The sequence below is a fragment of the Vipera ursinii genome (genome assembly GCF_947247035.1).
Source record: "Vipera ursinii genome assembly, chromosome: 2".
NCBI classification, from domain to species: Eukaryota; Metazoa; Chordata; class Lepidosauria; order Squamata; family Viperidae; genus Vipera; species Vipera ursinii.
The window spans coordinates 231,377,451-231,389,484 of NC_139513.1; the positions used below are offsets into that span (position 1 = coordinate 231,377,451).

Genomic DNA, 12,034 nt, shown 5'->3' on the forward strand with positions numbered 1-12,034 from the left:
GAACAACAACAAAAAAACCTCACAGCCCTAACCGGCCTTTGGAAGGACAGATACTGAAGCTGAAGCTCAAATATTTTGCTCACCTGATGAGAAAATAGGGCTCATTGGAAAAGACCCTGATGTTGGGAAAGGCTGAATGCGAAAGGACGACATGGCAGAGGATGAGAGGAGACAGTGTGTCATGAACGTGGATTGGGCAAACTCTGGGAAGACAGTGGAGGTCAAGGTGGTCCGGCATGCAGGGGGTTGAGAAGAGTTATTTTTTTATTTTTATTTATTTTAATCCCATTTATATCCCGCCCTTCTCCGAAGACTCAGGGCGGCTTACAATTTAAGCACAAACCAATGTGCTTAGCAATAGCCTTCATTCTATGTATATGGACACACAACTTAAGTGTTTGAACAACAAAGTTGTACCTATTTAATACACAGGCTATAACGTGACGTCTAGAAAAACCTGAGATTTTCCATTCAATTTAAAAATAAAATAAAATAAGCAAATACGGAAACCCGGACAGGGATCGAAAAAGCCAGATCTGGGTTTAAAAACCCAGCAGCCGCACCTCTGAGCAAGAGGCGGGGAAGGGAAGGGAAGGGAAGGGGCAGGGCGAAAAGCTCGGCGTCGAGGAAGGCAAGCCGAAGAAAAGGAACCACTGCTTGCTGCCCGAGCGCCCCGCGATGGTCTTAGTGGTGGTCATGGGAGTGAGCGGCTCCGGGAAGTAAGCGCAGCTCTTGATGGTGGTGGGGGGGGGCGGGGGGAGAGAGAGAGAGATACGCGGCCGGAAGTACAAAAAAGGCCGCGCTGCTTTCGTCGATGGCAAGGGAGGGAAGTTTGCTTTCGGCGCTCTCTCTCTCTCTCTCTCTCTCTCTCTCGCTCTCTCTCTCTCAGGCAGGTCCGGCTCCCTTTGTGTATCTAGTCTTCAACGATGCTTGGAACTAACTAGATCAGGGGTAGGCAACCTCGGCTCTTTTATGACTCATGGACTTCAACTCCCAGAATTCCTGAGCCAGCTTGGCTGGCTCAGGAATTCTGGGAGTTGTAGTCCATGAGTCATAAAAGAGCCGAGGTTGCCCTACCCCTGAACTAGATGATACATCTTGCCGCGCTCATTCAGGATAAACAACTGAAGGTATTCAAAACCTGGAGGTTTTTTTGAGAAGAGATTGGACAACCATTTGTCTGAAATGGTATAGGTTTTCCTGCTTGAGCTGGCGGTTGGTCTAGATTTCTAGAAGACCGCCAAGGTCCCTTCCAACTCTTTATTATTGTTGTTGTTGTTCTTCTTATTGTATAGGAAAACAAAATGCATCATAATCCCCTATAATGATTACATGTAGGGATCTGAGAAATAACACCTTACTGCTTGATTTGGGGCCACTTCAGGGTGTGTTCCCATGTTTGGGAGATAAATCGAGGTGCTCCGGGACTTGTCTGTTCAAACATTTTTCCGTGTATGTGGCACGGTTAACTTTGGCAAAATTTGCCTTAATAACAAAAACACCATTGGATTACTCCAAATCATATTCCATCATGGCCAGGAGATGAATCTGTATGTCATGGGCATTGAATTAATAGGACTGAAGATTCATAGGCTGTAAGATACAAGGTTATAGAATGAACATCAGTATCTCCTTAAACCAAAAGTGTCTTTCCTACACAAAGCCAGGAAAAGATCCATTTGGTTTACACCCCTGCACATTATGGAGCAGGCTTTTTTGCCTTTGAATCTGAAGTACTGAACGGATTAGTTTGCCACTGAATTATTTATCAGTAAAAAGTGGGATAGAAATGCTACAAATATATGTATAAAAATACATTCACGTATTTATTTGCAAATATATTATTTGAATCTAGATTCCAGAATAGTATGGCACCATTCTTTACTTGTAAGTACTCTCTTTAGTACTTAAGCCCAAGCACTTTTGGGAAAAAGAGTGACACACTCATTTCTTTGTTTACAGCCTTGCCATAATTATGCAGTTAACCTTATGAAGAACAGGCATATTGTGACCAAGACATTTACAGCAGGACTAGCAGATGCAGAGAGTATGTTTGGCCTGGGTCTTCATATCTGGCTCTAAAATATTTCACTGAATGAGGTTTACTGATACTTGTGTGGCTCAAACAGCTTTTTTTCCCCAAGAGAAAAAAGCAGCAGACCATCTGAATAACAGCAATATTGAGTCAGATGAAATCATGTAGTCTTGGTTATTATAGAAATAGCACTTATACTCAGGTCCTTGATCAGTCAGTTATTAGTTATTTGTAATTAAGACATGTTCATACTGAGAATTCCTACAATTTACTAAAATAGAAAAATTTATTTATTTTAGCATTTAGCCAATTGAGGTTAAAAATATAAGAAAGGTTTACAAATATAGGGTGAAAAAACATAAAACATATACCGGTAATTTATTTTACACTATGTTGACTGCACATACTTCACACGTATATATACTTAGTCTACATTGTTTAGCATTCTTTTTCCTAATAGCTTTGTTGGGAGAATCTTCTGATGTGAAAATGTAATTTTGTATTGCATGAAGGAACTATTATATGGGTGTGTTCACCACCCACACAAATATGTAAAATTAATCTGGCACCATATTACCAAATATTGCCTTGAAAGAACGGGCAAACATTCTTACTCAAACTCCCTGTTAAAGTTCTGTTTAATCAAAGTAGCTACCGTATATTATATAGGATTACTGTCTAAATATGACTAATTGCTTTTGGATTTTTCAGAATAGAGACAGCCCAAATAGTTACCAAAGAATAGTGCAGAGCATTGAAAGAATAAATTTGCAAGGAGTTGTGACTAGCTTCTTTGATGAAGTTGTTAAAGATTGTTGTAGTCTTCTGCAGCTAGTACACTTTGTGTTCTTGGTTATCTATTAAAATTATTCACTTTCCATCGTACCCATGGAAGTGTGAGATTTATATACCAAGCACACTCTTTCATGATGGCTGCGTATGATGATCCAAAGATGCATTCATGACATTTTTCATCTGATTATTGGGCAGAACTAGTATTTCATATACATTTCACAATAGAGATAATATCTACGCTAGTTGTTCATATATGAATTATTTGCCAAATCCACCATCAGAAACAATCCCTAAGTAAGGTAGCATTAAAGTGTCAACTGTGTGGGTACCTGTGTTGGTGACTATCAACTTTTAACAGAATTATGTATGTAATTTCATTTTAAATTGTTATATTTATATCCCATCATTTATGCTATCCTCTGTGGCATTAACTCCATCACAGGCCTGAAAATTAATAAGACTGAGAACTGGCTCAGACTTCATGCTAAGTTCTAGAGTATGTGTTCTGTTGTGGGGTTGGGAAGTCTTAATTTCACAATTCTTAATTCTATTTCCCCTATTTTTCTAGAGAATCTTTTAAACCATCTTTTTCAGGGAGTATAGTTACAGGGAAAAAGGAGTCAGAAAAACATTCAATAGGACTGCACGTTTTTTGTTCTTAGAAATATTTGAAATAGTGAAAACTTGTATTCTCATTCCCTACCCATATAATTTGAAGAAACTAATATACTATATTAGAAATTAGAATTCTTTACTTATGAGTGGGCTGTTCAACCAATAAACAATTGTAAAATTGTATCCCTGTCCACCTGGGGGTGTTTGGAGGCCACAGATGGACTACAAACCCCTGTGTTTTACAAGACCGGATTCATGCAAGATGCTAAATCAAACTAAACCACCTTATCATGATGTGTTTTTCTAGATTTAATGTTTTCTTCTTTGGATGTAGTTTTTATACATACTTGTTTTATTTTACAGATCCACAGTGGGCTCACTTCTGGCAGATAAGGTAGTTATTTGTAAAACTGTTGATTGTGTATTCATCATTTCTTATAAGTATCTTTGAAGGTATATAAGAACTGTAATAGCTCAGTGAAATCATAACATCCAAATATGAAATTCTTAAAGAGTATTGTTCCTTGATCATTCACACTGTTTATACATTCAAAAGTAGCCTTGATTTTTGCACCCATCCTGTTTGCCTTGACATGCACAGGCAAAAATAGTGACACAACCCATTAATTATATTTCTTTTGACATTGCAGACAGCAGAGTTGTAGCCTAGATTGATTTTCCATGTCTTCCAGGTCCCAACAGCCACAGCAAATCATCTTGGTAACAAAATGACATTATGCATGTGATTATATAACCATGTAAATACAGGTAGCCCTTGAGTTATGAGTGTAATGGACCCTGCCTCGATGATCACTACTCTACCTCAAACGAGATCATTCCCTTGCTCGTTAAAACGCACATGGCTCATTAACTGAACATGAGGGTGGGGAAGGCCATGGAGGGCCTAGTAATGGAACAGGCCCCCAAGGCCTCCCCAACCCACTAAGATACCTCATGCTTCCCCCTCCTTCCTGCCGTGCCGACTTACCTGGAAAAGATCCGTCTCCTCTCTGCCGCAGTTCTTGCTGCCACACGGATCTGAGGCTAGGGAATGCTTCTGAGCCCCCCTCCCCGTAGCCCAATCCGGGCTCCGGAGGCCTTTTCCAGGCTGCTGCCACCAGATCTACAGGCGGGAAATGCTTCCGCACCCCTGTGGCCTGATCCGGGCTCTGAAGGCCTTTTCCAGGCTGATAGCCAGATCTGCAGTAGGGAATGCTTCTGCACCCCTGTGGCCCGATCCGGGCTCTGGAGGCCTTTTCCAGGCTGCTGCTGCTGCCTGGAAGCAGGCCGTTGGAGGGCTACGTAAGCGTCCCTGGGCGTCAGATCCATGCAGCAGCAGACTGGAAAAAGCCTCCGGAGCCCAGATCAGGCTGGGGAGGGGCATAGAAGTGTCCCCCAGTGTCAGGCCTCCAGTGCCCCAATCCACCCTCCGGAGGCACGTGGAAGTGTCCCCCGGCTTCGGTTTCATTCCCTGTTGCAGAAAACAGAAGCCTAAAGTACCATGAGATCACACAAGATCAGTAGCATGAGATCTCGTCCCACGGATCTCACGTGATCTTGCGTTATGAATGCACCGAAGGCCTGGAGCAGTCAAGAAAGTGAAGGATCTCGATTTTCGCAGGGCGAGTATTGAAGGCCTGCTGCCTAGGGAGACCTGGGCGGGGATGGGAAGGGAGGGAATAACCAGGGTGAATGTTGCAGAGCCACTGCAGTTGCTCATAAGGGCAAATGACTGCCATGGTGATGCAGTGTTTGTAATTTCAGGACTTGCTTATGAGCACTGGGGGGTGCTCATCACGTAACTTTGAACAAGCGTTAAGTGAATGCTCGTAACTCAGCGATTACCTGTACTATACTTCATATGTACATCAGGATATCTGACACAAGTTACAGCATTTACATGATTATATCATCACACATACCATCTTTTGCCTCCCTCCCACAGATGCACATGAAGCAAGTTGGTCTTAATTCTTATAATCCCCAAATGTAGCTGGAAGGTGCAAGGTTAGGAAGGCAGGAAGTACCTGAGACAAGAAAAAATATCGTCATAAATATAGTTCGTGTGTGTGTGTGTGTGTGTGTGTGTGTGTAAATTTTTTGGCTTGCTAACAAAGAATAAAGGGAGACCCTTCTGAGATTTGAACCTGGGCCGATTGCACCTTAGGCAATTGTTCTAACCTTTAGGCCACTGGCTCTTTCTCGCTTTGTTAGCTGAGAAGCAAGGGAAGGGTAGCTCAGAAGGGTATGGCTGACTGATGAGAACAAATAAATTTGAAATGCATATCAGTCTCCCTTTAATTCTTTGTTAGCAATCCAAAAAAATTTACACAAATATGAGCTGTCACTACTGTGACTACTGCCTGTGGATAGCCTTGGGTTAGGCCGAAACAGGAAATAAGATTTGTCCCATGTTTGGGGCCTAGCAAGGTATTCCAAATACTTAACACATATCTCCCTTGCTTCTCAGCTAACAAAGCGAGAAAGAGCCAGTGGCCTAAAGGTTAGAACAATTGCTTAAGTTGCAATCGGCCCAGGTTCGAATCTCAGAAGGGTATGGCTGACTGATGAGAACAAATAAGTTTGAAATGCATATCAGTCTCCCTTTAATTCTTTGTTAGCAATCCAAAAAATTTTTACACACACACACACATATATTTCAAGTGGGGATACAGTCTATTAGTATCAATGTGAATCATATGATATACAATTGCTATAACAATTGCCTTTGCTCTATAAGCATATTCTATTTTTATTAAAACTAATCCCATCATTATGTAGCTAGGCTGGAAATTCTATGAGGGTGATGATTATCATCCAGAGGAGAACAGAAAGAAAATGGCTGAAGGAATACCTCTAACTGACCAGGTATTGTACAGTCTTGAGGTCACTTTCATCTAATAAACAAAATTGCTAGTGGTGGAGTTGGAGAAACTTTATTAGCACAAAAACTGAATAATCTGAAGATAACAGATCAGTGAATTAAATACTGTCCTTCAAAGCCATGTCATTTGATATCTCTGTTTCCACTGGGGGTCAGTCCTTCTTGCATAGCATTGTATAAAATAGTTCTAGATCACAGGTGTCAAACTCACCATGTCACGTGATGTGTTGTGATGCATCACAACTTTTTGCATTGCTGGAGCTGGGGTGGGCGCAGCCTCCACATGATGTAATTGGTCTGCGAGCCGGCAGTTTGACACCCCTGTTCTAGATCATCTGATTGTAATTCAGCTGGCTTTGAGAGGAGTCTTTTCATCCAGATTCTCCCAAACTGATAATTGGCTAGTCATTCCTTTGCTACCTCAATAAACTGCATTAAAAAAATCTCAATATTGATCATACATTATGTACAAAGATTTAATTATTCAACAAGACAGACATTCAGGAATATGACCTTAAATGGACTCAGAAAATAGTGCTATAAGTTGCAAGAATTAACAAAAAACCATGCAGTTTGAAAATGCTATGCAGTTAATATGCTGCTTGGAGTTACAAGAAAATATGGAAGATATAGCAATGGCCTAGGGAATGGAAAGGATTTGTGTTTCAATATCAAAAGAGGTTACTAAACTACTACTAAACATTTGCACCTGTCTCGCATGCGAGTAAGCCAACAATTGAGACTCCGTATCTAGATTTCAAAAATACATGGAATGAGAACTTCAAGGTACAGAATTTGATTTCAGAAGAGGCAGAGGCACTTGAGGTCACATTGCTAACACTGAGCAGATAATGAAAGAGTTCCAAAAATACATCTATTTTTACTTTATTGCTTATTCGAAGGCTTTTCACATGATAGACCAGAACAAATTGTCAATAGCCCTTGAAAACATGGGTGTACCAGGTCACATCATCTGCTTATTAAATAAATAAATTGTATGATGACTAAGAAAGAAGAGTTAGATGGAATATGGAGCAATTTTATACATGATTCAGATTGGGACAGAAGTGCAAGATTTATACTTTCACATTATTTAACATATTTACCCTGATACATGCTGAAATAATGAATAGAAGTTGGAATTGAAATTGCTGGGGGAAGCCAAACTATGACAGAATGTTGGCAATAGCACTTTGATGGCTCTTACCAAATGTGCTTGGTACAATGTGCCACTTATACAGCTTGAACTGATGTTTCTCCCTCCCCCCAAAAGATCAAGATTATCCCAAAGGAGCTTTTTCACGAGGCCACTGAACTTTTTTTCTTTCAAGACATTTCGCTTCTTAGATGAGAAGCGAAACGTCTTGAAAGAAAAAACAAAGTCCAGTGGCCTCGTGAAAAAACATCTTCGGGATAACTATGACCTGGATGACTGAGAATCTCCATAGACTTATGAATTACTTCTATATGTGGTTTGTTTTCTGTTCCAGTGCAGACAGCATATGATTTCTTACATATATAAAACTGAAACGATGACCGCTTTCTTTTTTAGTGAATGAATGCATATTCCAGACATGTCAAACACAAGGCCCGGGGGCCAAATCCGGCCCGCAAAGTGGTTTCATGTGGCCCGCGAAGCCATCCTGGAAACAGTGAGGGAACGGCCCCCACTGCCTTGACCCTGGCCCAGAGACCCTCCTTCTGCCAGAGACCCTCAGTTCTGTCCCACTCCTGCCCAGGCCCCCATAGGCACCCTTGATGCCAGTGATGTAGAGCTGGCCACGCCCACCCAGTAGGCCACAGGCACTCTAGCCACGCCCACCCATTAGGCCACGCCCACCCTGGCCACGCCCACCCAGCCCCCTGAGGGCAACCACAATGTTGATGCAGCCCTCAATGAAATTGAGTTTGACACCCCCGGCATATTCCATCCACCTTGCAACACTGGTAAACTTTAAAATTGTCAAGTTATAAAAAATTGACTAATGTCATTTACGTGAAAATGTGATGCTTTCATAAGCAACTATGAAATCTAAATAAGTTAGAGCTTAATTGGATTATACCAAGAAATGTATTAATCATTTTGGGTGACTTACCTGATTCATATGAGTCACGTGAGACAGGAGGCAGAAATTGCTGCCATAAAGACAGACTGTATGTTGAAGCTGATATGTAATCTTCACTAGTATAATGATGCTCTGATACACTTCAAAATTTCTGACAGAAAATATTACAAACTCCAAGCTTTTGCAAATGATAAGAGATTATTTCAGGTGAATCTGCATCATTTGCTTAAACTGGTCTTTTTCTCTTTTTTCAGGATAGGATACCATGGCTTTGCCACCTGCATGATATATTAATGAGGTAAAAGAATGTTCCCATTGCAACATGAAATTGGTTTTGAGTGGATTCTGTTGATGAGAATGCAGTTCATCTAGCTTTAGTGTCCTGAGTTTGGTGAACAACTTCAAAACTCTCAGCTCTAAACCTAAGCATAAATGCTAAGAATTAAATATGAACAATTTTGGGGACATGGCTTGGAGTAGAGTAAGCTATCCCATAGAGAAAGAGATGTCCTAAATCCCTTGAGTAGCACTGTTTCTTCATCACTGTCAGAAGCAAAATACTTGCAAACTTCTATCATCTTAAGGTTTGCAGTACATTGATTTTTAATACATTTAATCTGTTCATAATCAAAGTGTACTGTTAGCTTTGGGACTTTTCAGTGTTGGATAAGGATTTGCTGAACATTGTTAATAAGGGATGGACTATAACAGAGGGTTCCAAAAAGGTAGCAACTGAAAAAGTGGGGGAATTATGTGGTTTGTTACAAATTATTTAGCTGCAAACTAATTAAATAAACTGATGAATTGGGACAAAAGTTAAAACACACACAACCACTGTTTTTTTCCTAATGCATAGATATTGTCAAATTCTAATTTTTGCAGAGCACATGCATCTGGACAAAATGTCATTTTAGCTTGCTCAGCTCTGAAAAAACTATATCGGTGTATTTTGGAGAAGGGAGAGGCTGGTTGTCAGAGTTTGAATAATCAACAAGAAGAAAAAGAGTCCACGCCAAGAAAGATCCTTTTTGTCCACCTGGCAGGTCCAATAGAGCTCATTGCCAGTCGTCTAGAAAAAAGAAGGGGACATTTCATGCCACCAAGTCTACTACAGTCTCAGTTTGATACTCTTGAACCGCCACGTGTGCCAGAAAACTTTATCACTGTTAATTTGGAAAAGTCTGTTTCAGAAATAGTATCTGACCTTGAAAGACATCTTAGAAGTTTGTACTGATGTTTCTCCAGGTTTTCTTGTTTTGAAGCTGGATAACCCCAAATAAAATGTTGCTCATATAATTTATTCTCCTGATTAAGCAACATATTTATGTTTTATTTACTATACTTGTAGCATGAATAGAAAATTAAGCCTGCTTAGGTTTTGATTTATTCATTATCTTATATCTAATTTAAGATTTTTTTAATATCGTAACATTGTCATTTATTTTAAAAACTGCAATTGAAAGTTTAAACAAACACTTGATATTGCTTATCATATATTTCATTTATACTTGCTGAGTGAGAGAAGACTGCTGTTGCATTTCGTAAAGTGGAGTATCAGAAAACACATAACAGTATCCTTGAATCAGCTGAAAATGTAATTTCATAGGAGTAAAATGCTGCCAAAAAAGGACAATAGGAATATTGAAAGCATCAGGACCTTTTATTCTAGGATGACTAATGCAAAATCCTACTCTGTATCTGTCTATACATTTTAATTTGTATTAAAAGGCAAAATCATAACATTAAAACTCACCACTTTGTCACCTTATTTTATTTTAAATTATGTAGTCACTTATCTGGAGGGGGGGCTGGAGGCTAAAACATATAGGGAACGGTTGCTGGAATTGGATATGTGTAGTTTAATGAAGAGAAGGGTGAGGGGTGACATGATAGCAGTGTTCCAATATCTCAGGGGCTACCACAAAGCAGAGGGAGTCAAGCTATTCTCCAAAGCACCTGAAAGCAGGACAAGATGCAATGGATGGAAACTAGTCAAGGAGAGAAGCAACCTAGAACTAAGGAGAAACTTCCTGACAGTTAGAACAATTAACCAGTGGAACAACCTGCCTCCAGAGGTGGTGAATGCTCCAACACTGGAGGTTTTTATGAAGAGACTGGACAGCCATTTGCCTGAAATGGTATAAGGTTTCCTGCCTAAGCAGGGCTTTGGACTAGAAGACCTCCAAGGTCCCTTCCAACTTTATTATTATTATTATTATTATTATTATTATTATTATTATTATTATTATTATTATTATTATTATCATCTCAGCATGATGACTTGGGGAGGCTAACGGTGGTTAAAATCCAACATAATAAACACCATAATAAATACATAATTGGCCTCTGAGATAAAACCACAAACACCCCTCAACATCACCACCTCATGGATTCTTCCACACATTCTGATCCCAAGCTCAGATTCATAGCTACCTCTTCAAAGCCTTACCAAAGGCCAACAGGATTGAGGATAATTCATAATGTTCCAAACAGCAGGCACAGCCACCAAGATACTCTTTCTCAGTCCCACCAGTTGGGACTCATTATTTGAGGGTCTTGTAGCCTGCAAGCAGCACCTTCGCTTGAGCCTAGAACCATCACTACAGCTTTACATTAAAAGTCGTACCTGCATGACATTAGATTCCTAGTCTGATCTACTTTGAAGGATCTGATAGGTAGAGGTGAACTCTTCTTCATCCGCCCCCACCCCCAATCTCCAACACGGAGAAAACATCCAGAGCATCCCTTGGCCAAGAGGAAAGAGAGAAAGCCAGGTATATTGCTATTTCATCCTGTGCTTTCAGATAACCTCACTAGCAGTTTCATATAAATGTTAGTGGAGAGAACGCTGAGCTATGAGCTGGCACCATCTAGAATCAGCCCTAGAGGAAGGAGAGCACCAACATAGCACTGTGCTGCTCACTCCCAGCCAACAAAGTTGATTCAGAAGGCTACCATGATTGTATGGAAAGCCACTGAGATGTTAAAACCAGACCAGTTGTGAACCATATTATTCTGTTGGAAACAATTAAGTGATCTCCTATTCTTTTTTGTCATTCCTGTGAATTCTGGTCATATAAAATCCTAAAACTCTTGACTTTGGAACTAGGTGACAAATCTGATTTGGCTAACTCTGGACTGGATTTCAACCTCCTTGTGTATTCCTGTTGAAAGCAAAAGTACCTAGACAAGCTTTCTTTCCCAGAGACTCTGTTTTGTTTTACACTCCTTTCCTTATCTGCTGTTTATCTACTCAGCCTTGAGTAAATTCCTATTATCACCTAGCAACTGTGGGTATATGTTTAAAACCTAAAACAGGATGCTCGGTCTCATGCCCAGATCTGAATCCCAACTAAAAGATAATTTGCTTCTGTTAACCTTCCCTTTTAAAGAGACAATGGTTAAAATCCAATCACGTCACCTCCCAGGATATAGTTCTAAATATACAGGTGGTTGAGCTAGTGTAGGTAGCCTTCAGTTAATATCCATTCATTCCGTTAACATTTGAAGCTATGAAGGCGCTGAATGAGACTTGCAGCCAGTCCTCAAAGTTATGGCCATCAGAGTGCCCTGCGGTCATGATTGCCATTTGCAACTTTCACTGCTGACTTGACAGTCAATGGGGAAGTGGCAAGTGCA

General features: G+C 40.3%; 2 protein-coding genes across 5 annotated transcripts in view; one reads left to right on the plus strand and one right to left on the minus strand.

Moving 5' to 3' along the window:
* The first annotated feature begins 501 nt into the window (after positions 1–501).
* Positions 502–10,106, plus strand: IDNK (IDNK gluconokinase). Of its 3 annotated transcripts, XM_083355889.1 has the most exons (7): positions 683–719; positions 1,856–1,887; positions 3,809–3,839; positions 4,096–4,165; positions 6,227–6,313; positions 8,650–8,693; positions 9,278–10,106. In XM_083355889.1, exons 4-7 carry the CDS (start codon positions 4,127–4,129, stop codon positions 9,627–9,629), a joined length of 522 nt encoding a protein of 173 aa, XP_083212015.1. In that variant the 5' UTR covers positions 683–719; positions 1,856–1,887; positions 3,809–3,839; positions 4,096–4,126; the 3' UTR covers positions 9,630–10,106. The 3 variants fall into 3 exon arrangements, with proteins under 3 accessions (XP_083212013.1, XP_083212014.1, XP_083212015.1); XM_083355888.1 differs by lacking the exon at positions 1,856–1,887 and having other exon boundaries at positions 627–719; XM_083355887.1 differs by lacking the exons at positions 1,856–1,887; positions 4,096–4,165 and having other exon boundaries at positions 502–719.
* UBQLN1 (ubiquilin 1) overlaps positions 3,636–12,034 on the minus strand; it is a 43,156-nt gene continuing 34,757 nt past the window's right edge. Inside the window, exon 13 of one of the 2 annotated variants that reach the window (XR_014491646.1) lies at positions 3,636–5,472. The gene's annotated coding sequence lies outside the window, so the exon portion shown is untranslated. Of the gene's footprint in view, positions 5,473–10,293; positions 10,352–12,034 lie in introns of those variants that run through there. The other variant, XR_014491647.1, reaches the window with a different exon arrangement.

Bases quoted from the DNA above. Each gene is read 5' to 3' on its own strand.
- IDNK (XM_083355887.1), top strand. From the start codon at position 679: ATGGTCTTAGTGGTGGTCATGGGAGTGAGCGGCTCCGGGAA. The intron at 720-3,808 runs GTAAGCGCAGCT...TTTATTTTACAG, and splicing joins GGAGTGAGCGGCTCCGGGAA to ATCCACAGTGGGCTCACTTC. The intron at 8,694-9,277 runs GTAAAAGAATGT...TAATTTTTGCAG, and splicing joins CTGCATGATATATTAATGAG to AGCACATGCATCTGGACAAA.